The sequence below is a fragment of the Tiliqua scincoides genome, chromosome 7, assembly GCF_035046505.1.
Source record: "Tiliqua scincoides isolate rTilSci1 chromosome 7, rTilSci1.hap2, whole genome shotgun sequence".
Classification (NCBI taxonomy): domain Eukaryota; kingdom Metazoa; phylum Chordata; class Lepidosauria; order Squamata; family Scincidae; genus Tiliqua; species Tiliqua scincoides.
Window position 1 is genome coordinate 23,554,589 of NC_089827.1, and position 26,293 is coordinate 23,580,881.

At 46.0% G+C, this 26,293-nt stretch overlaps 2 protein-coding genes and 2 pseudogenes across 2 annotated transcripts in view; 2 read left to right on the forward strand and 2 right to left on the reverse strand.

The window, feature by feature from the left end:
• Window positions 1-1,272, reverse strand: part of CD36 (CD36 molecule (CD36 blood group)) — a 103,697-nt gene extending 102,425 nt beyond the window's left edge. The window contains exon 1 of the mRNA XM_066633081.1: window positions 1,191-1,272. The gene's annotated coding sequence lies outside the window, so the exon portion shown is untranslated. The remainder of the gene's footprint in view (window positions 1-1,190) is intronic.
• A 6,607-nt stretch (window positions 1,273-7,879) lies between these two features.
• Window positions 7,880-7,998, reverse strand: LOC136657736 (5S ribosomal RNA; annotated as a pseudogene).
• A 9,645-nt stretch (window positions 7,999-17,643) lies between these two features.
• The window catches only part of GNAT3 (G protein subunit alpha transducin 3), a 29,165-nt gene continuing 20,515 nt past the window's right edge, over window positions 17,644-26,293 (forward strand). The window contains exon 1 of the mRNA XM_066634670.1: window positions 17,644-17,761. Coding sequence (XP_066490767.1) covers window positions 17,644-17,761 — 118 coding nt within the window. The remainder of the gene's footprint in view (window positions 17,762-26,293) is intronic.
• Window positions 21,776-21,892, forward strand: LOC136658050 (5S ribosomal RNA; annotated as a pseudogene).

Genomic DNA, 26,293 nt, shown 5'->3' on the forward strand with positions numbered 1-26,293 from the left:
AAATATAATATCCAGTATATCCCTTTCAGCTGTGCTGTTCTGCCGAGGTGCCACTTCACAGCTCAGAAGCTGAGAGGTTCTCTGTGAGATGACATCCTGGCAGAAACAGTGCTGCTGAAAAGGTGGTAGTGGGAGAGCCCAATTATCTCATGGACCAGATAAAGAGCATCTGCAGGCTATATCCAGCCTGCAGGCTATATCCAGGCCTTATGTTTGGCATCCCTGGCTTAAAGGTTATCCTCTGAATGATATCCTTAAGAGCTTATCCCCAGAGCAGTGGCAGTCCTAGTACTCAATGCACCATCGGGGCAGGGAGGCATGCCATGGGGAACCTAGAGCAGCACTTTGCCCTAGCAATTGGTACCGCATTGTGTGCTAGACCTACTACATTCTGCCAAGAGCAATGATAACAAGTTGGTGGTCATCCCAGAAGTAGCTTACACATGGAAGTGGTTTGCAATAAAATGAGCGGGTTTCAAAGTCTAGGTTCGCAGCTGAAAATCTAAGGCTACTTGCACCCCACTTTTACAGCCCAGTTCTGGTGCAGTTGACTTGTTCATGAACCCAAGGTCAGCATATTAACTGGGCAGGCCAAATATCTGACTTTTGACAGCCCAAATAGAGGGTCCTGATTTCTGGCAATTGAATGGTAATGCACTATGTATGATGTTAAGTCTTCCACTTTTCAGTTACATCCACGATTGATGTAATGTAATATATTAATGTACTTTCCCAGAATCACACTCATTGGTTCTTTTGTACAACATATAAGACCTGCATCCAGTTTTCTTTTTTTGTAATATATAGCACACACTTAGCATTCCGTAACTAATAAATTTTAAGCAAAAATCAGTATACATAAAGTAACAACCACATACCTTTAAATGATTCAGAACTTGAGAAACTGGGAAAGAAGACGCATGCAGGCCCTATTAATTCCTGGACTAAGAGAGACCTTTTAAGTGGTTGTTCTTTTATACTTAAGAGGGAGAAAGCAACTGTCCAGCATGGCATCATTCATATCTTTGCCTATGTGTCTTTTTAAGATTGTGAACCCTCTGGGACACGAAGAATCTAGTCCCATTTCTCGTGCTACTTAAAGGACTTTTTTGTTGAAAAGCTGTATATAAATAGTTTCATTATGAATAATAATGTAATTATTACTTATTATCTAATGCATGAGATCTTACCTTTATGAGACAATCCTGTTGTTGCATTTCTAAAACATACGAATGAGGATATGTTGCTAACTGTGTTTCATGGTTGTCCAGCAGTGATGTGAGTGGGAAACCAGGAAGTTCAAAAGGAAGTCTCTCACATAAGATAAACTTTCAGTTCATGATATTCAAAGCCATTGCTGTAGTCAGACCTAATTAAAGATTCCCCATGGTATGCTGATGCTGTTAGTCCATCTAAACTGCCATTGGTCTGCATGAGGATCATCTACTTGAATGTCTGCGTTGTACCAGAAGCACCCTCACTAGAAGCATGCAGAACCCATCTTCTGTGCCATTGCGGCAGCACCCTGAGACCAAGGTAGTTAATGTTAATCATGAACCACTTTGATAACACAACAGGGTATTTTCTGTTTCTCAAATTTATACCCAGGCCAGCAAGACCTGATACAATGGAGGACACAGGGTCTATACCCCATTGTATACAATAGGGAATTTTGGCAGGTTCAGCTTTCCATATTGAGTTGCACATGCCAAAATTCTAAACAATGGTTAAAGGCAGAATGTTTCTCAAACTGTGGGTCAGGACCCACTATGTGGGTCATGAGCCAATTTCAGGTGGGTCCCCATTCATTTCAATATTTTATTTTTAATAGACTTGATGCTAACAAGGTATGTGATGCATTTGGGGAAATGTTATAAACCTGTACTTTTAACAAGCTACTAAGTGTATTCTTTTAACAATGATAGTAAATGGAACTTACTCCTGGGTAGGTGTGGGTAAGATTGCAGCCTAGGATTGTTAAAAATTTTCCTGTTTGATGATGTCACTTCTGGTCATGATATCACTTCTGGTGGGTCCTGACAGATTCTCATCTAAAAAGTGGGTCCTGTTGCTAAATGTGTGAGAACCACTCCTTAAAGATATAGGCACTGTGTACTCCATTGTATCAGATAACCCTGTTCAAGGCAGTTTATAGCAATTCTTCAATCCATCCTTGTCCCCAACAGGATCTCAATTTAAACAAAGTATCCTTGGTGGTCCATAAGAAGCAATGTCAAGGACATATTTATTTACAGTATTTATACTCTGCTTTATTTCCCAAAAGGGCACACAAAGTGACTTATAAGCACAGAATCACATTAAAAACAGTAGACATTAACAGCACAATCCTAACCAGCTGTAGCACTGGCATAACAACTTCTGCACTAGCCTAGGTTGTTGCAAATGTGCCATAAAGCACATTGTGGCAGCCTAGCAATGAGGAGCACAGGTGGGAAGTCCTGTGCCATCTCACTGGTTCTGGAGCAAGAGGGAGCACACACCAGAACAGGTAAGAGAAACACAAGGGTGAGGAAAGGGCAGGGAGGGATGTGATGGAATGGGGAGGGTGGCAACAGGGGCGGATTTGGTCCAAGAGAGGGTGGGTATGGCAGCGCTGGCACATGCAAAATCCTATTCCTCATCCCACGTTTGAAAACCTGACACAAGGCAACTCAGACTCAGCCTGGTCTAAGGCCCAGTCTCTGTATTTTTAGGGTAGAGCTGGAGCTGGGCCTGGTGATCTGCACGCTGAATTTTATAAACAGATTTTCTCCTTCCCAAAGATAGGGATTCAGCTATTATTGATTATCCCAGAAGCCTTGTTTCCTTTCTGCTCATTGTCTGGCAACTAGTGAGGCTAGTCCATGCCAGTCTACAGAAATGCCTCTTCCTCCATCTTGGGTCTTTTGTAAATGCAGACCTTTGGGGGGGCCGTTTCATGACATCCAGCACCTCCCCATGCCACTTTCCTTTTTTCCATCCATGCTGATGAAGAGTGCTGAAGGACTCTGAAGGAAACTGCTCAATGTTTCAAGTCATTTGGGTTGATCCTGGGAAACTGTGCCCTTTGAATCAAAATAATAGGCATAGATGGGTGATGGGAACAGGCCCAGTCCAAGCCCCTAGTGCACCAGAAGTGACACATCTCTTTGTTATCATGTAGGGGCAGGAAGTCTGGCCTAGAGGATAGAGGCGTCGATAGCCTGAAGATACCTGAAGATCGCCAGTTTGAGATCACACTGGAAGCCTCCGTGAGACCTTGAGAAGAGGCTGACGAGATGAGTTTTTCCACCTGCTCTTCAGTGTCAGCAAAGAAGCATCTACCATCTGCACTACCATTTGCTTCCCTTGGCACTCCCACCCCACACTAAGCCTCTTCTCCGAAACACAGTGCTCTTTATAACTCCAGCTCCCTTATTCTGTTTTCCTAAATTCTCACACAAAAAACAAATGAATCTTGAACTCCCGAACGGCCCCTCCTGACCAAGGAATTAAGTCAGATAGAGGTTAAAAGAGAAGATGTTTCAGACCTCATTGATAAATTAAAGAACAATAAGTCACCGGGTCCTAATGGCGTCCACCCTAGAGTTATTAAGGAATTGAAGAATGAAGTTGCGGATCTCTTGACTAAGATATGCAACTTGTCCCTCAAAACACCCATGGTGCCAGAAGATTGGAGGGTAGCAAATGTCATGCCTATCTTTAAAAAGGGAAAGAGGGGAGACCTGGGAAACGATAGGCCAGTCAGCCTAACATCTATACCGGGTAAGGTGGTGGAATGCCTCATCAAAGTTAGAATCTCAAAACACATAGACGAACAAGCCTTGCTGAGGGAGAATCAGCATGGCTTCTGTAAGGGTAAGTCTTGCCTCACGAACCCTTTAGAATTCTTTGAAAAGGTCAACAGGCATGTGGATGTGGGAGAACCCGTGGACATTATATATCTGGTCTTTCAGAAGGCATTCGACACGGTCACACCTGGAGTATTGTGTCCAGTTCTGGTCACCACATCTCAAAAAGGATATAGTGGAAATGGAAAAGGTGCAAAAGAGAGCAACTAAGATGATTGCTGGGCTGGGGCACCTTCCTTATGAGGAAAGGCTACGGCGTTTGGGCCTCTTCAGCCTAGAAAAGAGGCGCCTGAGGGGGGACATGATTGAGACATACAAAATTATGCATGGGAAGGATAAAGTGGATAGAGAGATGCTCTTTACACTCTCACATAACACCAGAACCAGGGGACATCCATTAAAATTGAGTGTTGGGAGAGTTAGGACAGACAAAAGAAAATATTTCTTTACTCGGCGTGTGGTTGGTCTGTGGAACTCCTTGCCACAGGATGTGGTGACAGCATCTGTCCTGGATGCCTTTAAAAGGGGTTTGGACAAGTTTCTGGAGGAAAAATCTATTATGGGTTACAAGCCATGATGTGTATGTGCAACCTCCATATTTTAGAAATGGGCTATGTCAGAATGCCAGATGCAAGGGAGGGCACCAGGATGAGGTCTCTTGTTATCTGGTGTGCTCCCTGGGGCATTTGATGGGCCGCTGTGAGATACAGGAAGCTGGACTAGCTTGGCCTATGGCCTGATCCAGTGGGCTGTTTTTATGTTCTTATGTTCTCTCTGGTGTGCAGCAGAGTGAAACTGCAAACAAAGCGACTATATCACATGAAAAGGGAAGGAAGACCTCGCATTGATACGAGCAAGACCCGGGATCAGAGAAAAGTGGAGGAATTTGCACGAGCGCTTGAGGAATCTCTTCCAGGCCCGGTCGATGCAAACGCATACAACAGATGGGAATATTTCAAGAATGCTGTTTACAACAACGCCTTGTCCATATTTGGCAAGAAGACCAACAAGACGGCAGACTGGTTTGAAGCCCACTCTGAGGAGTTGACACCAGTCATTGAGGAAAAGAGGAGAGCTCAAGCAGCATACAAGGCCTGTCCCAGTAAGCGCAACCTGCAGGTCCTCCGAGGTGCTCGCAGCAAAGTCCAGCAGGCTGCCAGGAGATGTGCTAACGACTACTGGCTCCAGCTCTGTTCCGAGATACAGATAGCAGCTGACACGGGCAACATCAAGGGGATGTATGATGGTATCAAGCAGGCCCTAGGTCCAACACAGAAGAAAATTGCCCCTCTGAAGTCTGCAACAGGCGAGGTCATCCAGGATCGGGCGCAGCAGATGGAACACTGGGTGCAGCACTACTCTGAGCTATATTCCAGAGAAAATGTAGTCACCGAAGAAGCGCTGAACAACATTGAGTACCTGCCTGTGCTGGAGGAGCTTGACAGTGAACCAACCCTAGAAGAACTTCACGTGGCCCTGGACTCCCTTGCCTTTGGCAAGGCACCTGGAAAAGACAGCATCCCTGCCGAAGTCCTAAAGTGCTGCAAAGAGATCATCATCACTGAGCTGCATGAAATCCTTTGTCTCTGCTGGAGAGAAGGTGGAGTACCTCAAGACATGAGGGATGCAAACATCATCACGCTGTACAAGAACAAAGGCGACAGGGGTGACTGCAACAACTACCGTGGCATCTCTCTCCTTAGCGTTGTAGGAAAGTTGTTTGCCCGAGTTGTACTAAAGAGGCTCCAGGTACTTGCAGAGAGCGTTTATCCAGAATCACAGTGTGGATTCCGAGCCAACAGGTCCACCACTGATATGGTATTCTCCCTTAGACAACTGCAGGAGAAATGCAGGGAACAACGACAGCCACTCTTTATAGCCTTCATAGATCTCACGAAGGCTTTCGACCTGGTCAGCAGGGATGGCCTCTTCAAGATTCTCCCCAAGATTGGATGTCCACCCAGGCTCCTCACCATCATCAGATCCTTCCACAAGGACATGAAGGGCACTGTTGTCTTTGATGGCTCCACATCAGACCCCTTTGACATCTGAAGCGGCGTGAAGCAAGGCTGTGTTCTTGCACCAACCTTGTTTGGGATCTTCTTCGCTGTCCTGCTGAAGCATGCCTTTGGAACTACAACAGAAGGCATCTATCTCCGGACCAGATCAGACGGAAAGCTCTTCAACCTCTCCAGACTGAGAGCAAAGTTCAAAGTCCAGCTGAAATGTCTGCGTGACTTCCTCTTTGCCGACGATGCAGCTATCACTACCCACTCTGCCAAAGATCTCCAGCAGCTCATGGATCGTTTTAGCAAGGCCTGCCAAGATTTTGGACTGACAATCAGCCTGAAGAAAACACAGGTCATGGTTCAGGATGTGGACTCACCTCCCTGCATTACAATCTCTGCGCATGAACTGGAGGTTGTCCATGACCTTGTGTACCTTGGCTCAACGATCTCCGACACTCTTTCTCTCGATACCGAGCTAAACAAACGCATCGGTAAAGCAGCTACCGCGTTTTCCAGACTCACAAAGAGAGTCTGGTCCAACAAGAAGCTGACGGAACATACCAAGATCCAGGTCTACAGAGCTTGCGTCCTGAGTACACTTCTGTACTGCAGCGAGTCATGGACTCTTCACTCACAACAGGAGAGGAAACTGAATGCTTTCCACTTGCGCTGCCTCCGATGTATTCTCGGCATCACCTGGCAGGACAAAGTTCCAAACAACACAGTCCTGGAACGTGCTGGAATCCCTAGCATGTATGCACTACTGAAACAGAGACGCCTGCGTTGGCTCGGTCATGTCGTGAGAATGGATGATGGCCGGATCCCAAAGGATCTCCTCTATGGAGAAGTCGTGCAAGGAAAGCGCCCTACAGGTAGACCACAGCTGCGATACAAGGACATCTGCAAGAGGGATCTGAAGGCCTTAGGAGTGGACCTCAACAAGTGGGAAACCCTGGCCTCTGAGCGGCCCGCTTGGAGGCAGGCTGTGCAACATGGCCTTTCCCAGTTTGAAGAGACACTTGGCCAACAGTCTGAGGCTAAGAGGCAAAGAAGGAAGGCCCATAGCCAGGGAGACAGGCCAGGGACAGACTGCACTTGCTCCCAGTGTGGAAGGGATTGTCACTCCCGAATCGGCCTTTTCAGCCACACTAGACGCTGTTCCAGAACCACCTTTCAGAGCGTGATACCATAGTCTTTCAAGACTGAAGGTTGCCAACTATGTATGTTCTCTCTATCAGCAGTTCTTCAAATCATGTGTCTTGCCCTCAAATTGTGCTGCTTGTGTGCTTTCGAATTATGATATGGCAAAATGTGAACATTTTTCTTTGGCTTATCTGATTCATGGCATAGGTTTTATTTTATATTTTTATATCCCACCTTCCTGTCATAAGATAGCATTTGTCTTCTTTTTCCTTTCCTTTTTAAGAGGAAGCATTTGACATGAGCACAAACATTTCAAGTTAGAAATAAAAGAACATTGGTGTTGCTGTCTCTGTTTCAAAAAAATAATATTCTGAACATGGTGAATGTCCTATTGTTTCGAAAATGAATTCATATTGCAAAATGTATGTCAGCAATCTGACCACTTCCAGAGTGACATTCATTTGATGCAAAGTTCTTGCATTGCTTATATGTTGTCAGTTCCCAGCAGTAGTCCTTTGCTGAAGATACCAGCGCTATCTAGTGGACAGTTGCTGTATAAAACCTTCATAAATTGACATTCTGTTGCCCTTTACTGATCACTAAGAACAGGTTAATTTTGATGCAAACAGTGTAGCTGCTCCCAGATGTGTCCAAAGGATAGAATTCTGTCATGTGCTTTGATCCTGACGCATCATCAAGCAGGACCATATGTAGCTACTTTGTCTGGAAGCAGGCTCTGGGCAGCTCCAGTTGGGTAGCAGTTCTGTGGGGTCTCGACAGAGGTTTTTCTCTGCCCTGCTTTCTGAAGCCCCGGCTCCAGAACGGGCAATGCCAATGGTTGGTTGGCAACCTTCAGTCTCGAAAGACTATGGTATAAGCCTATAGCACCTGGTATTCCTTGTCGGTCTCCCATCTAAGTACTAACCAGGCCTAACCCTGCTTAGCTTCCAAGATCAGACAAGATCAGGCATATGCAGGGTCGATTTGCCAATGACTGACAGCCCAATCCTAACCAGAGCCAGCACAGCTAGGCTAAGCAGCCCATGCCATGTCCTGGGCTGGTTAGGAGCAGACTGGAGGTTTACTCAGAATAAGGGGACATTTGTCTCCTTACCCCATGAAAAGACCCCCCCCCCCAATGGGGCTTTTCAGATCTATTTAGCTGGCACAAGTCTGAGAAACCCATGGAGGTCTGAAAAGAGTCAGGAAGGGGGCACAAGCACAGCATAAGCCTGCTTTGCTGATCCCAACCTCTCTTGGGCCTAATCCACCTCTTGCCCTCCCTGCCCAAAAACTCCCCCTCCATGCCTCTGTTTCACCCTCCCCTCCCCTTGTACTGCTCGGTGTAGATTTTATTTGTTCTGGGGCTGCAGATGCTGCAGGCCTTTCCGCCAGCGCAGTTTGCTCCTGAGTCATCACATATGCGTTTCATGGCATGTTTGCAACATTCTAGGCCTGCATAGTGGTCGCTTTGCTAGAAGAACACAGAGTTAGGATTGCGCTGTGAATCTGGAACTTCCTCTCCGAAACCAGTTGTGCTGTGGTCTACGATGTGCTATGTGCATGGTTGAGCCACGATCCCATGTTCTGCTTATAGCGTGCTAGGACAAGGATGTCAAGAAAACCAGCAGAGCAGCACCAAAATACTCCTACACTTTGTGAGCTGATTTATGATTAATGAAATACCTATTTGTTTTCAGCTCTTTTTCAGTTCCTCATCCATGTATTAGGAGTTGATTGGTTATTTTGGAATTTTTTTTTTCAGGATAGGCTAGGTATCTTCTGATGTCATTGCACAACAGCTTGATGGCATATGCCTCAATGCTCCAATTTGCTGTTTTGATGCTGGCTTCTGCACGTTTATTATGCTGTTTATGGTGCAGTCCAGAGCATTGCCCATGCAGACACCACGGCTGCCACCTCTACTGTGAAGCTATAGAAAATAAAAGAAAAATGTGCCTTACTACATTTCTTGTCTTCAAATCCAGAAGTGCAAGACTTCTGGTGTAATTTAAAAGGTACAGAGAGCTCTATCCCTGTAAATAAAGCCAGAAGGCCTGTATGTCCTGCTTTAAGGAAACTGCATGGGAAGCAAGGCAAGTGGGCAGTGGATTGTTGTGGCTTTTGTCAATCGGAGGCTGGAGTGGCAGGACCCTGAATCTACCACTCTTTCAGGCCCTCACAGTCCGCTGTGGACACAATCTGCTTCATCTCACCCCATGGCTGGTCAGGCAGTAGCTGGCAGTACTGATTAATGATCATGTGGCTTGCATTCCAAAGGTTTCAGGTTCAATGGAATGTGCTGACTATATTGTGTTGACCCAGGTCTGGGGTCGGCAACCTGCCATTCTGGAGCCGCAAGCAGCTCTTTCAGCCTCCTGCTGCGGCTCCGTGCGGGGCCAACCCGTGGGAGGGAGGGGCTCACCCCTCCCGCAACGCACCTGCCCCTCACCAGCCTGAGCGCACTAGCGCAGCTCCCACGCATCCTGCGGCTGTGCCCCATAGGAGAGGGTGCGAACGGGTTGGCGGAGCAGCTCCTGCCCAAAGAGCCCGCACCGCCCGTTCCCTCCTGCCCGAGCCGCAGCGCAGAAGCAAGCAATTGAGTGCAGCTGCTCAGTCCTCCTGTGCGGGTCTCCTCAAAAGTAAGTCCCATTGTGCTTGCTCCCAGGAACGGGTGCCCAGGATTACAGTCTTCAAGCTGCCCACTCAGCATTCCCCCGTCACTCACTCACACGCTCACTGCTCCATTTCCTTCACTTGAAAGAACTTGAAACTTGAAACTTTCCTCCAAACTTGAAAGGGGTTTGGAGACCCCTGCACCAGATGGTATTCTGTATATGTTTGTATACTGTATGTGTAACATACTGTATATGTAGCACCAAAGCATATTTCATGGTTGGGAAGTAATCACTGTTAGTATGCCTTTTATTTTATGCAGTTTTGAACTCTTAGCTTGTTTGTTCAGGAGCACCTTTGTGAACAGTGTTAAGTAGTACTAAGTGGTCTTGTTCAGAGGTAGTATTGTGTGGAAAGGCATTTACAGAAGTACAGAAGTAAATGACAGTAAAGAATGACAGTATCCTTCACAAGCAGTTCACCTGTGCACAATCTAAAACAGTTGTTGTCCAACTGTGGGTCTGGACCTGATTTTTAGTGGGATTTTAGTGGGACCTGATTTTTAGACCCCTCCCATCATTGCCAGGATGACAGTAAAAATGGGGGCCTCCTTCCCTCAATGTTTGTACTGCAGCCTCTTCCAGTGTTGGTATTGTTTATGGAAACAAATGCTTTTTTTTTTGTTTTAGAAAGAATAACAGGTGTATGCACCTGACATGAAGTGAAGTATGAGCATAACGAAAAAAATTGAAACCAAGGTCATCAGATGGTAAGAAATGGAAATAGCCTAGTCTTATGAGAAGATAAGATAAGCCTGGTGACAGTTCAAAGTTGGTGATCTCAGCCTGATAGCAATGCTAATGAACTCTGTCATATGATTCAAAACAAGCATGCAAACCTCCTTTCTCAGTGGTGTTCAGACTGGTGGATCACAACCCACCATTGAAACTTTAAAGCGTCACTTTCCCCTTAAGGCAGAGCTATTCAAACTGGGGCATCCCAACACCCCAGCCTGAACAGCCCTGGCTTCTTTTCCCTTAAGGGGCCGGGACAGAGGGAAGGCAGCGACACAATTGCTCCACTTTCACTTTTAGCAGGCTGGGGAGCCCTGCAGACACTTGTGCAGGGCTCCCTGCACCCCCAGAATGCTGCTGCAGGGACTGGTAAGTGCATGCCAGTCCCTGCAGCCCCCTGAGTGACACGATCCTGGGGATCATGTCATTGCCTTCCCTCCACCCCCGCTGTCTCCCCCCTCCCCTGCAAGGACTTACTGCAGTCTTCAAACTCCCCGAGAGCTTGAAAACCACAGCCTTAAGGGGAGTGACCCTGAAATGGATGTCCTGATGGCACCACAGCAATTGCAGCGCCGCAGGCACCCAGAAGCATTTTAATGTACCTGGAGGACTGTGCAGCCTCCTGGAGGCTCATAGCCCCCTCTGCGAGCTTCCCTTCTGCAGCAATGACTCTGATCTGCACTCAGAGCCTACTTCTGGTTTGTAGTCAGAGCTCTGGAGCTCAGAGCTTCCAAACCAGGAGTGCGCTCTGACTGCAGATCAGAGCATGCTGCTACAAAGGGGAGGCTTTGCGGAAGGGGCTGCAAGTCTCCAGGACCCTCTGGAAGGCTGCACAGTCCCCCAGGTATGTTAAAGTTCTGTGATCACTGTGGCGCCATTGGGACACCACCCCATCCCAGTCCCCGCCTCCACAAGCCTGGTTCTCCACGCCTGGTTCTCAGACTCCCAGAGTGTTTGAGAACCACTGCCCTATCTCAATTAAGCCTCTTCCTGTGATGGTATCAAATTGATTTACCACATTTGTATCCTGCCTTTCTCCCTCTGAGGGGGCACAAATATCATTTATACATTTTTAATTCCTCAGACTAATCTGCCTTTGAAGTTTTTCTGTGGAAAAAATTGTCACGTTAAAATAAATAGCACTGCAAACTCTGCAAAGCCAGGTAGTTTTATTGACAGCAAGGGAGAATAGGCCAAGTTCTACCAAAAATAGCTTTTGGAAGGGTGCGTGTACTTCTGAACATGCAGTGAGCTTTCAACCTGCAATTTTGAGCTAACAAACCAGCCATTCTCCAGTGGGATCTCCATGTCCGTCTTAGTCCTTACAAGTGGGTAGCTCCTTCCTCTCAGGTAGGCAGGCCAGATTCTTTTGGTCATCCTGAGGGGAGGGGCTGCCTGGACTCCCCAGACTGGTCTAACGTTTCAGCCAAGCAGGACAGAGCTGGGTTCAGCTCCACCACTGGAGAAGCTACTTTTTTCCTTTCCCTAACTCTCCAGCCTTCCAGCAGGCCATACTGCCTGCTGTCCCTTTAATAAACTTTTTCCTAACTCTCCAGCAGGCAAGGACAGCTGCTGTCCCTTAAGAAAATTTCCCTTTGTTTTACCAGCAGCCAGCCTGGAGACTCCCATGTGGCTGCCTGCTTTAGAGCAAGGCAGGCAAATCTATTTTTGAACTTTGCGCCCTTCCGTGCCTGAGCCCTGTGCCTCTGCCGAGAGGCAGCAGCTAACCAGGCCCGCTTTCTGGGCTGCCCTCACTTGACCCAGGGCAGCCGCTTTAGTGGCAGCAGCCGTGCAACGTGGGAGCACCTGGGCTGCCCTCATCTGACCCCAAGGCAGCCCCCCCTTAGCTGACAACAACTGTTCAAGCGGCGGCAGCTGCAAACCCAGCAGGCGCTCCCATGTCTCCAGCCACTCACCCCCCCAGACCTGGCAGGGGTGAGGCAGGCTCACCCGCAAGTGCTCAGGCCACAGCCAGCCTCCGGAGCCACTTCCCCCTAGCAGCAGCAGGGGCGCGGAGCTTCCTCCTCCCCTCCCCATTGTTCCAGGGCGCCACGCAGTTGGCAGGCCCCACCTTGGATTAGCACCCGAAGAGCGCGAAGACCAGTTCCCCCCAAGCTGGACAGGGGCGGCAGCATTGGCAGCAGGGGCTGTCCAGCCGCTTGAGCCGCCTCCAGCCGCAGCAGGAGAGCAGCGGAGGAGACAACCATGTGCGCGGGCGCCATCTTGGCCACACGCCAGCCCGGGACCGGACCAAACTTTGGAGAAGTGGTGAGCCCCCCCGAACTGGCGGACACCCCCCCTCACACATGGCTACCCACAGCGAGGCCCCTGATGCACTCACTCCCTGAGTGGGGCTCAGCACCTTAGACTGGGAAGAGCTCTCCAGGGCCATCCAGGACATGGTCCAGGCCAGCGTCAACACTGCCATGGAGGCACACCAGCAACCACTAGGGGGCACCCCAGAGCATCCACCCATGAGGCTCCCAGCTTCCTCCGCAGAGGAGGAGGTAGAAGGTGACAATGAAGATGAACCCACACTCCCCCACTCCAAGAGGCACTGGATGTTATCTGTGCGCAGTGCCACCCCCAAACACACCCACCTCCAGGATCAGGGCAAAGGGAGCTCCCACGCCTCATCCGCGGAAGAGGGAGAAATATTGGGGGACGAGATTGAGGCACACAAGCCCCGCCTCTCCTACGCTGAGCAGTTTAACAGCTGAAAACCGGGGGCGGGGGGAAATGGCCGCCTAGCAGGTTATCTTTGTGCTAGTTGTTTTTACATTTTTTCTTCCTTAGATAGGACTTCTGGGTTACTTTTTGTCCGGGAGGTCTTAAAATCTGTTCCTGAACCAAAAGGCACTGGCAGCGCTTGTTTTGTTTGCAACAACGCGGGGATTACCGTGGATTGTTATTTCATACTTTGAAACACGGAGGCCATGGGGAAAAAGAAGAGGCAGAGAATCCATTCAGAACATGTTAACTCCTCCGGCAAGTCCTCAAAACAGAGACGCCTGGGTGAACTCTCCTGGATGCAATATGTGAGTGAGCCTAATTTTATCTCTTCTCATAAGTGTGCTGTCCTTGAGGTCCAAAACACTGCCACGGAGTCAGAGGGTGGAGACCAGCGGCCCCCCCCTCCTCCCAGCTGGGAGATATTTATGACTCACAGTCACCACATCTCCCCTCTCTACATAACAAACTCTCGCCACAGGAAGAGAGTGCTACTAGCAATCAGTTTTTAACTTTTTTAGGAGATTACTCCATAATAATGGGGAATACAATTGTATACATCTGCCGGCAGTTCAATTCTATTTTATCAAAGTTGGACTTGCTTCATAAGGACATCCAGAGCCCTCCTCTCTCACCCTCCCATCCTGCACAACATTTAGACACTCACTTCAGACATCCAAGAAACCCATTCCTGTCTGAAGAGGGGGTGAGGTCAGAAACCCATGTGAACTCAGCCTGTCGTTTGCTGAGAAATCAACTGAGGCTAGTGATCTGGCACACGCCCCTTAATTGGGGAAAATGGACAAATAAACCACGAGCACTTGACTCTTTATCTAGGCTACTCTCTCTGATATACATAACATTGATTTAATTGAAATGATCTGGCTCCCTCAGTGACACCAAATGCCATGATGTTCCTGCATTTTGCTGAAATTCAAGACTCACAGAATTCCTCGCTTACTTCATGAGAGGAAGCACGTTTTTGAAAGGTTCAATATTTTCCAAAACCGGGTGTTTGGCGAAATGCATCTTAAGCCACTGTTCCAGAGAAACCATCTGAAGTCTCCATTATCAGTTTCTTCTGCAGTTCCAAGGCCGGCCAATTTTGGCCAGCCGCCCAGCCCTCAGTCAGGTGATAAGTGTAATCAGCATGCTGAAAACACAGCTGATCCTTGGTCCTCATTACACTTGGATGTTATGTCAACAGTCTCTGATATGAAATCAGATATGAATATGACTGATATGAAATGAAAGCAGCCACTGACAGCTTTGCCAGTTTACTACTGAAACTAAAAGCCTTGCTTCCAGTGCAACAAGGCAAAGCACTTAAGGATGCATACAGCTTACCCAATGTCTCTTCACAAACTACAACACCTCCTCAGAATACTGGCTCTCGCAGCAGTGATACAAGCTCCCAGTCCATGGACCTGCTGCTCCAGCTGGATATCGATGAGGACACGCTAACCAGGCAGGCTCTGGAGGCGTACAGAGTTCTCCTTCGACAAAACCAACTACAGATGGTCAAAAAATTTGAGATGGTCTGGCAGGAATTAACAGACATTATATTGACCCAATGTTCTCCTGCATATTCGAATAGCTCATTTCTATAAGACCCTCAAACATCATCCCTAGAAGTAGACCCCCTTTGAAAGTTGCCCACTCAGGCTGGGATCCATCAGGAGCCTTTAGGTGGAGGAAGTTTGCCTCCCTCCTCTCCTCATGGATGCCTCCCCCTTCCAGGGTCACTCTCTGTAAATGATCCCAAAACAACAGGGGAAAGTTCCTGGCCAGTCTGAATAGTGGCAGGAGTGACAGTTGATGTTCATCATGATTGCTCACCACAAGAACTTCTAAGGAGGGAACAAAGTACAACTGAGCGTCCGGACAAAGTTAAAGCAAAGTCTCTTAATGACACTGATGATAATGTGAGAGACGCCAGCCCCCAAAGAGACTTATTAAAAATGAAACAACAAAATGTAGCAAGCTACCCGGAGAATGACCAAGTGGATACCAGGATCAATTTGGAGCTTCAGGAGGAGACTTACCACGTTGTCACCTATTCGACACAGATATCTACTCAATGTCCCAGTACTGAGGATCTTATAGTAATTCCTTCCCTTCCCAATCCGGACTTCACTATGCCTCAGGGAATGATTCCTACTCTGTGTGTGTCCTCTGATACCTTGGAAATTGAGGTCCTGACGCAAAATGATAAATGACTAGATAATCTACCTCTGGCCCATGCCCCCTCTTCTCATGCTCTGAAAATACGATCATGGAATATAGCTGGTTGGGGCAGAAAAAAGCATGACAAGGAACTTTTAGATTATCTTAAGACTTTTGACATTATAGCATTGCAGGAAACTTGGGCGAAGGATTCAGTACACATTCCTGGTTACAATACTTACTCCTGTCCAGCTATGCAAGTCAGTACTAGGGGACACCCTTCAGCAGGCCTAGTTATATTTGTCACAAAATGTCCCAATTCAAGTCATTTAATTTTTTTTTTAATACAGGCATTTATATACCGCCTTTCTTGGTTGTCAGATTTCTCCTCAGACTTTAATTCAAGGCGGTTTACATGGGCAGGCTGTTCTAAATCCCCATAGAGATTTTTACAATTGAAGGTTCTATCTTTCAAGAACCACAACATTTCAGATGGGTCTTTTATGGTCTATTATCACTTTCTGGCCTCCAGATTCAACCAGGAGCCAGGTCTACCCACCTGGAAGAGATGGCTGCAGAGGGCAGTCATAATGGGAGCCCAGGTTTACCCAGTAGGAGCAGGAGCCCAGGTCTATCCACTCAGCAAACCTTAGCCACAGAGGTCGAAGTTCAACTGGGAGCCCAGGTCTAACTGCCTGGTTGACCTGGGCTCTGGAGTTAAGAGTGCTCATGTTTCCCCCAACACAAATGCTAGATCTGTCCCTGACTCAGTGACATACTGCCCCTGCATCTGGAGGTTCAATGTAGCCATCATGGTTAGTAACCACTGATAGACTATAGTCCACCATGAAAGTTTCAAATCCACTTTAAAAGTCCTCTATGCCAGTGACCAACCTTCCCACCAATGCAATCACTAAGGTTGGTGTCACCCAGTCTGGTAACTCATGGTGTCAACCCCATTTATTTATTTATTTTACTAAAGAACAGTACAGGTTACCGAAGCAATCAGTAATCAACAAAAAAACAGTGGCCAACTTAATGACACTCATTCAGCTGAATTGAGTATTAGCTCTGATACATGAGAAAGGGAGCTGACTCATGATAACATCTTATTGGTTCCATGCTGTGTTCCATTGGTTCCATGTAATTACACCTTGTAATCACTCATAACACTCAGGCTCATTGGTCAGTTTTGAGTTAAAGAAAACCACTTTTTGTGACATGAGGCAATTGTGTTTCCTGTTCTGGTTATTTGGCTATAGCTTTTGATAGAACACAGATATTTCAATGCAGTTTGTTTCATTGCATTCTGCTGCAAATTATGCATTGAACAGTATGTAACATGATGGTATTATTCCTAAAAACTACAATGTCTACAATTTTGGTCACTATTAGTGTCACACACACACACCCGGGTGTCACCTTATTAACACCTTGTTGGTTCCATGCTGTGTCATAACAACATCTCATTGGCCCTTTGAATAATCAGTCTCATTGGTCTATTTTGAGTTAAGGAAATCTACTGTTTGTTACATAAGACAGTTGTATTTTTTTTTTTATAACCTTTGATAGAATGGAGATATTTCACTCCGGTTTGTTTCATTGCATTCTGTAGTAAATTACACATTGAATGGTATGTAACATGATGGTATTATTCCTAATAACTGTGATTTTAGCAATTTTGGTCACTAGTGGTGTCACCCCCCGCTGCAGCTTGGTGCCCGCGGCCCCCTTGCTTCCCCCATTTGTATGCCACCATGGTGTTGCATTTGAAACATACAAAAGGATGTTTTGTGCACATTCCACCAGCAAATCACACCCGTTGGATTGGGCTGTTAGACATGCTTGAGTTCTGTTTGAACTAGAAATGCCCCTCAGTGCATCATCCTTAACTCTTCCAATTTTAATCAAGGGTTAAATTCAACATACTGAACTTTGGTCAGGGTTTTGAAGAGGTTTTCCTATCAGATAACCTATTCCAGGCTAGGAGCACTCCTGGTCTGAGGCACAAAGCCAGTTCCTTCTTTGCAACATGCTTAGGCATCGCTTTCAAAAGGTAACTCAGCAATGTGTTACTATTTGCATGCCATCATCATGACATCACGGCAAGTCAACTTCAGAGGCATCTACAAAAACCCTCTATCCTCTGACACAGGTGACGGATGTAAAAGCATTGCTGAGTGGATAAAGGCAGATTACAGATAGGAGGCGGCAAAAGAAATTCTGGACCTCATTTTAGCATCTCTGCTACACTGCCCATTTGAGATAGCAGACTTCTTGTGATTAGAAATCAGCCTGCTCGGATAATAAGCTGATCCTGTTTAATTCCACAATATGGGCAATGGAGTCAGCTCGGAGTCTAAAGAATCCATCAAACGGTCACGGGAACTTGAGAAAAGGCTCCAAGAAGATGCAGTGAGAGATGCCAGAACAGTCAAGTTGCTCTTACTGGGTAAATTATTATTATTATTATTATTATTATTATTATTATTATTATTATTATTATTATTATTATTATTATTATTATTATTATTATTATTAATTTCATTTCTGAAACAGCTTCATCCGTCTTGATAGTCATTTCAGACATTTCAAGTTTAAAGGCATGTAAATGTGTGAGCACTTTTGTACCTACCACTTACTGTAATTCTGACATGAATGACAGAGACCGATCAAGGGGGAGAGCAATAAATATGTGTGATAACTGGCAAATGCCCATCATTCTGGAGCAGATCCATATGCCATTCCAGCAGGCTGCAGCAGCTTCTGCGTGTAGCTTCTCTGGCAGGATCAGGAATTGTTTGCATGGACTAGAACGTGCATCCACACGTGTGCACTAGCCTTTGTTCGTGCACTACATGCATTAACGGCCAGCATAGACCCCAATTGCACTACGACAGTGGTCTTCAATTTTTTTGTGTGCCATGGCACCAAAAAACAAAGTATGAGACTGGGGCCCCACCACCAATCTTGCCCCCCTCCCAGTACCTGATCCGCCCACCCCTGCCCTGTTTCCGCCACCTCTTGGGTCTTCGCAACAGCCTTGTAAGGTGGCAGCCTGTGCAGAGCTGGCCTTAGGAGCTGCAGGACAAGACAGTTTGCAGGAATATATCAAGAACTCAGTTTTGATAAGGCAGTAATGTTATTGGATTGGATCCAAGCCTCTCTAGCACAGGATTTGAAATGTTGCCCTGACCTCTGAAATGAGGCTTTGCAACCTCATTGGGGTCATGATTCATAGGTTGAAGAACTCTGAACAAGGTAGAAATGAGGACATGCATTTCCATCAGCACTGGAATAAATGGAGCACCATCACCTCACATGAATATACAAGTTGTGCCTTGTTAGCCACTGGGGTTCTGTTACGGAACCTCAGTGAATTAAGATAAATAAATAAATGAATACCAAATCAGTAGAAAAATAGTTTTAACCCATTTTTGCCCAGCCCACATGTGGTCCCTGTTGCATATATGCAATGTTGGGCAGAAATGGCTTAAAGACCCACTTCCAGGTTTCTTGCTCCTCTGTTATCACCGCAGAATGCATTGGTATAGACTCTATACTGCATTCAGCCACTAGACAGGGTGAATAATTGAATCTAATGAAATGAAATTATAATTAGTTAATAGCACGAAGGTAGGAAATTGGATTTTGGTGCTTTTTCCCCTTCTTACAAGGCATTTAAAAGTGGACTCTAGTATCAGTGGAAAATCAAATCAGTGGATACTGATGTCCCACCTGTATTTGGATCATGGCTATAGAGTTCAATGTTAGCACTTATGGCTGCAGTCTTAAGTTTCCTGGGAGCACACCCTGTTGATCACAGTGGACGTACTTCTGAGTATTGTGCTCTGAATATTATGGTACCATTTACCTGGTAATCAGCTATTCATTTAGATAATATAGAAAATTAGGTGCATTCCAGAGCACCTTGGAGTTCTGGTACATATGAACACAGACTGTGCAAGTTCTGAGTCGTGCCTGGGACAGAATGAAACATGCATGCTGCACCCTGCATGTACAGAGCTCCATTTGTACAGAGTCCCATTTGTGCGTCAGAAACTCTCTCTCTCTCTCTCTCTCTCTCTCTCTGTGCGTGTGTGTGTATACAGGGCTTGGTGATTATGTGCAAATAAGCTTCATGCAAAGCAGAGATATCACGTACTTAGGACTGGGGGTATCACTTAGCATGACTTCCTGTGGTTTCCAGTGTGAATTAGAGAACAGAAAGTACCATTGGGATAATTCTGACCTCTTAGTGATACTTTTTCGAATATATAGCACAGTAACTGAGACAATATTCAAACAGAAAGTTAACAACAAATACTTGTAATTTTTTTTTAACAGCTTCTCTGAGTAATAAAAACTTGTGAGGTGCAACTGGCTGATTTCCACTATTTTCAAAGCTGCAGCAATATGTTGAATCAAACACTGAGCAGGCGATATGGTGAGGGGGGGGGAGAAATACCCGTTCCATATCTCGACATCAATGTAGTGCGAAAACCTTTAGGGAAAAAGCTTTTGAGTGCAGTTCTGAATCTCTCTGGACATGTCGCACCGGGAATCATTCCAGCATATATTTCATTGAGGTGCATGGGAGCTTCACATTCTTTCATGTCAATGCTGACCACAGAAAGCAAAGCCTTCTGCTAATGCTCTGATTCTTTTGCTATAATTGGAATGAATGTCCAAAAGGCAAGCCCTCTTGCATTGTGCATATGGGGCTGTATCTCAGTGGTAGAGCATCTGCTTTGCATGTAGAAGGTTCTGGGTTGTTCAGTCTCTGACATCGCCGGGTAGGGCTAGGAAATATCAGTCAGAAACACTGGAGAGCAGCTGCCAATCAGGGCAGACTATGCTGAGCTAGATGGTCTGACTCAATAGAAGGCGGCTTCCTTAATATCAACAGCACTTGCTTTTCAGCAAGGGTGATATCTGTTACAGCTACATATATACTCAGTGTGGTACCAGGGATTTGTGCAAACCCATAATACATTTCACTGATCTTTGTGAAGCTTTTGTTGCTTTCCTTTAAATTTTCATGTTTGCTTGACATGTTGCTTTAGGTGGTATAAACGTGTGCATAACCTGTGTGAAAAATTATGCTCATTTTATTAAACTGTTTTTCTTCCCCTGCAATTCTTTGGCTGTGTTGACCAAGCAAAAGCCTGATGCCCAATTATTATTATATTTTCTGTGGAAAGCATTATCTGCTAGAAATAATTCAAGGGTCATATTATTCTGCAGTATTTTCACAAGGATTACCCTGAGCTTCATAGAGGATTATCACATGCTCAGATCTTATGTTACGACCACATTAAACCCAGATCTCAGCATTGTTCCTGGAGCAATAGGCTGCCAGTAAGCCCCAATAAGACAAGGAAGTTGTTACATAAGAAAGGAGCACCATATCCCATATATTGGTTTTAGTTCTGCATTTGCAAAGGGGGGCTTTTACAACTCCACAAAATTTTTATAGAACCAGTAGATTTAAATAATATGCTGATGGAAAACCCCAGGTCAAAATTGGAAATATGTAAATATAATCTATTGCAGTGGTTCTCAAACTAGTGGATTGCGACCCACCAGGGGAACCAGAAGAGGACCATTCCCCCTTAAGAGTGCCACGATGTACCACAGCAATTATGGCACTGCTGGGAGCAAGGCAAAGTTAAACTTACCTGGTGGGTCATGCCAGCCTCCGGGAGGTTCCTGGAGGCTTGCAGCCCCCTCTGTGGAACTCCATGCTGTAGCAAACAGCTCCTGTCACTGTTCAGATCCCACTTCAGGTTTTCACTGCAGAGTGGAAGTCCACAGATGTGGCTTCAAGCCTCCAGGACCCTCCTGAAAGCCAGCATAATCCCCCCAGCTAAATTCAAAATTGCCTTGCCCCTGGTGACATCATGATCATTACAGTGCTGCCCCTGAATACTTATCTCAGTCCCAAAGTCCGAGGAGGACTTTGTATCTGATCAATTGTATCTGAGAAGAAAAAAAAGTGGGGAATAGAGTCACATGACCTTGTTTGTTATATGATTACTACAGGTGTCACATGGTAGCTTGGCCATTTTTGGAATTTTCTTCAGGTCACCTGCACTCTTTTTATCACGCACAACCAATGTTGGTCAATGTAGAGGAAAAGTTGCCTGTGGTAAACTAGTGCTTCTTTTCCAGAAATGACAAGTGATTCCAATCTGAAATTCTAGAGGAAGTTATAAGGCGATAGAAAGACACCTATGGAGCTATCATTTGCTGATTCAGTCAGAGGCATAGTTAGGTCATTTGACACCCAGGACCCATAAATTTTGACACCCTCCCTGGATATGACAAAGGGCCCAATCCTATCCAAGTTTCCAGTGCTGATGCAACCATGCATCCTGTGGGCTGGGGTGGGGGGAGTGGCAGTCATAGAGACCTCCTTGGGGTATCTTTGCAGCAGCGTCTGTGCTGGAAGTTGAATAGGATTGGACATGACTGTTACCCTGCAAATGCCTGATCTCGTCTGATCTCAGAAGCTAAGCAGAGTCAGGCCTGGTTAGTACTTGGATGGGAGACCACCTGGGAATACCGGGTGCTATAGGCTTATACCATAGTCTTTCGAGACTGAAGGTTGCCAACCATGACATGAAATGAATGCTAATAATAACCAGAAAATAAATGCAGTGAACATTTCCACACAAGCATGAAAGTCAGTGCCCCCTGCACTGTAGCTCCCCTACACGTAGTACTCGATGACATATTGTCCCTGCAGCTGGAGGTTCAATGTAACCATCATGGTTAATAAGCACTGATAGACCTCTAGTCCACCATGAATGTTTAGAATCTAAAAGTGGATTCTAGCCAGTGACCAACAAGAACCATCAAACATCCCACCCCCACATTAATTTTCAACCCCCTCCTCTTTTTCAACCAGCTACAGGAACTCTCTGTGACCTGAAAGACTTTGCATACAAGCAAAACCCATGAGAACATTTTTTTTTTTCTGCTATGATTTTAAACTTCACATAGCTAGACTTTCACAGAGTTATTCTCGGTCCCCGTTCCCACCAGAAATCACAATTCACTTAATAACTCTCAACAATAATCCTTCCATCCTCCCCCCCCCCACACTCATCTCCCTCCTTCCAACACAAGAAACCTTCCACCCACTGCCCCAATATTAGCGCTCCACATGTCCATCTCTTCATGATCCTAACTCCCACCAGGTTCTGGGGTCCAACTTATATCTAAACCAGTGACCAACAACACCCAAACTTCCCACCAGTGTCATCACTAGGGTTGGTGTCATCTGGGGCAGTAATGGTGTCACCCCCATTATTTGTTTGTTTATTTATTTAACTATATAACAGTTCTCCCAACAAATCATAAACCAACAAAAAAACAGGTGACCAAATATTAGCTTTGATGCATGGAAATAACTCTCATTTCCATACTATCACCTTATTGGTTCCATGCTGCATCATAATAATACCTCATTGGCTCTCAGAACAATCAGTCTCCTTGGTCAGTTTTGAGTTGAGAAGATCCAGTTTTTGTTACATAAGGCAGTTGTGTTTTCCTTTTCTGTTTATTATTTTCTGGTTATTTGGCTATAACAGAGACAATTCAACACAGTTTGTTTCATTACATTCTGCATTAAATTACCTATCAAAATATATAGAACTTGATGGTATTATTCATAAATACAGGCATTATCCACATATTCGGCAGGTTAGGGACCAGGGCACTGACAAAAACAGGAAATTGTCAAGAAGCAGAACAGAGTCTTTTGTTAGCTTACAAATGTTAATTGCCAATTCAAATGCTAATTGCGAATGTAAAACCTGCGACAGGCAGTCTCTTTTAGCCTGCAAATTCAAATTGCCATTTCAAAACCTGAGAGGTGACTGCTCAAAAGGACCCAAAAGCTTTCCCTTCCTCATCCACACATGTGCACACATGCTTTGTGAGCTGCAGGAAAACGTCAAAAGAGAGAATGTCAACATTCTCTTGAAAAGTGGGGGATACCTATACTAAGGTTTCCAGAATTTTGGCCACTAGCGGTGTCACCTCTGACAATGTCAACTGGTGTGATCTTCCCCCTCCCCCATAGCTATGCCACTAGATTCACCTACCATTTACAGCATGGAGGGTTCGTTTTTTGTCATATTCTTTGCTTCCTAGACAATTATGGTTTTGACGCAATTTATACATTATGCAAGAGGTGGTTGAATTCTAGACCGTTCCACTTCAGACAATAGGTAGGGAGTCATATTTTAGAATGCTTTCCCAGGCAACTCTCCCACCACTGTTTGTAGTAAATGAGCACATCAGAGGGAACGTTATCAAGACCTGATTTGCTAGTTTACTACAGACAGGATCTGGGGAAAAGCATGGATTGATTTTTTTTTTTAATTTACTTTTTCAATCAAAAATACGATTCCCCACCTGCTGTCTGAAATGGAACAGTCCAGAATTTAGCTTTATCACCCCACTCTGCAAACAGTAATGGGTAGTTTGGCTTTTTGGTCTAGATGTGTAGAGGTGGTAGTACACCACTTAGATTACAGTGGAGGCACAATGGGGTGCCATTCTGAATGCTTCACAACCTAAAACTATCCCCACAACTAAAAAACTAGCACAGCAAAGAGAGGGGTTCTGTGCTAGCAGGGTCCCTGCTGTACTAGTTGTTTATCTGCAGGATGTTTTAATTTAAAAGAGTATTAGAAAATGTAATTCCCTTACCTGCAGCCAAGTGGTAAAGTACGTATATTCAAGCACCCAGGAACAGGCCCCGAATCAAAGAATGAGATTGCACAGGGATTCTTGCTCAAAATAGAAATGTTTTATTTAGGACCAACTGAATGGGACACAGTATCAAATAGCAAACCTTTGAGTCCAACAGAACTCTTCGCTGGAAGCCAAAAGTAAAAACACAAAAAAATGCAAGTGATCGACATTTTAAAAATAAAGTTCACATACTATCACAAAATTGATTTCAAGCATAAATCAACTCTATGTTATTGCAAAAGAGCTCTGAGACATGGGTTGGGCCAAACAATAATGGCTTGCAAGGAGGGAGAGGAAGTCTTCACTCGCCTGACTGACGCTGAACAGGCGCCTAGGTTCATAGTAGCAATAAAACTACTCCAGAGATCAAAAGGTCAAAATAATTCCCCTGGCAGTTTTGTTTTAAACAGCTCATAACAATAACAAAACTGGCTCTGAGTAATATGTAATGCAATTATAGGAATATTTACTCAGAAGTAAATCCTGCTCTCTCCAACAGGGTTTGCCTCTGAAAAGTGTTCTGCTCCTGAAAGGGTACCCAGGATGCTGGAATCATATTTCATGATTAAGAGAAGCACAAAACATATTTACTTTCCGATTAGGCACAGTTGTTCAGTCTGTCCACCAGTTTCTTCAGTGGGGAAAGACCAAAGGCACCACCCAGGAGAGCAGGGAGACCATGCCAGGGAGACCATGCCACATTCCTCTGGCTCCGTCCCCAGGTGCTCAGAGGGGGGGTACAAAAACGTGCCTCACAAACTGGCTTAATAGCCAGAACAACCACACTGCTGGACACAGTGAGGCTGGGGTGCAGGAGAGAAGGCAGAAAGAGTTTCCAGTGAAGCAGCCATTGGCTATGCCCAAGGCTCCATTGAAGACCATTCATCCAAAGCAGAGCAGCACACCAGCAGCAGTGAGGTCAGTGGACTTCACACCCTCACTCACTTGCACACCACTGCTGCCTCTGTTTGTGTAGGCTGCCTGTAGGCAGCACAAATGTGTTGAAGAGCAATTCAAAGACACCGTGGCAGTGCAGGCCACAAAGGTGGGGTGACACAGCACCTGGGGCACTCAGGGCCTAATCCTGAACAGTGTGTGCCAGCTTACCACCAGCATGCACTGTTGCAAATGTGCAGTAAGGCACATTTGTGGGCCCTAGGGTCGGGTAAGCACCAGTAGTAGCCCGGTGCTGGCTGGCGCTGGGATATTGCCGGACAGCTGCCAAAGCTCCACTGGAGGCAAGGGGGGAGGTGGGGAGAGGGCGGGGAGAGACGTTCTAGGGGGAGGGAGGTGGGGAGGGAGAGAGGCTCACCCCCCAACATGGAGGCTCTTGATTCACCACCAACTTTTTGGTTGGCAGTGAATTGAGTAATCCCATTGCAGGGCTATTCTCTTTACCCGGGGGAAGGGGATAAAAGTCTCCCAAGGAGTCGGTGATGGCTGCCTGGAGCGTGCAGGATGCGGCGGCAACCATTTTCAACGCCGCTGCAGCCCAGCGCCCCGGGCAGCTCAGTATTGGGCTGTTAAAGATTTGCTGAGCCAACTGCCACACGTTCCTGCATGAGTCACTGCTCTGCTTTTCTCCTGACTGAGAACAGTCAAGCTCATAGCAGAGATGCAAGAGGCTGTCTCTGATTATAATAGATAACTCTGCTGTATCTTTACACAACAGAAATATTAACACTCTCCGTGGAGACTGATAGGAAGGAGTCAAGCCCAGAACAATGCATCAAGCAGAGACACAATGTGCAAGCTCTTCTGTCACCAGGCACTTCAGCTTACAGGAGACTTTATTGAATGATCTACGTCAGGGGTGCTCAATAGGTGGATCGCGATCTACCGGTAGATCGCGAGGCAAAATGAGTAGATCAGGGAGCCCTGTCTCTCCAAACTGTTAATATGTCAGTTTCATCTAGTGACTAGACGAAACTGACATATTTAGCTAAACTGACACTGAAACTGACACTTTAGCTGCTCTTCAGGCATGCAGCAACAAAACTGACGAAACTGACTAGACTCCAGCAGGGGCTCCATACATTAAAGGGGGTGTCTGTCAGACGCTTCCTTCCCCCCTGGTAGATCTCCGGGCCTTGCTGGGTTTCAAAGTAGCTCTCGAGCCAAAAAAGTGTGAGCACCCCTGATCTACGTCTTACCACATTCTTACTGCCTATTATGGCACATGAGAGTGCCCAGAGAGCATGCAGTTTGGATGATG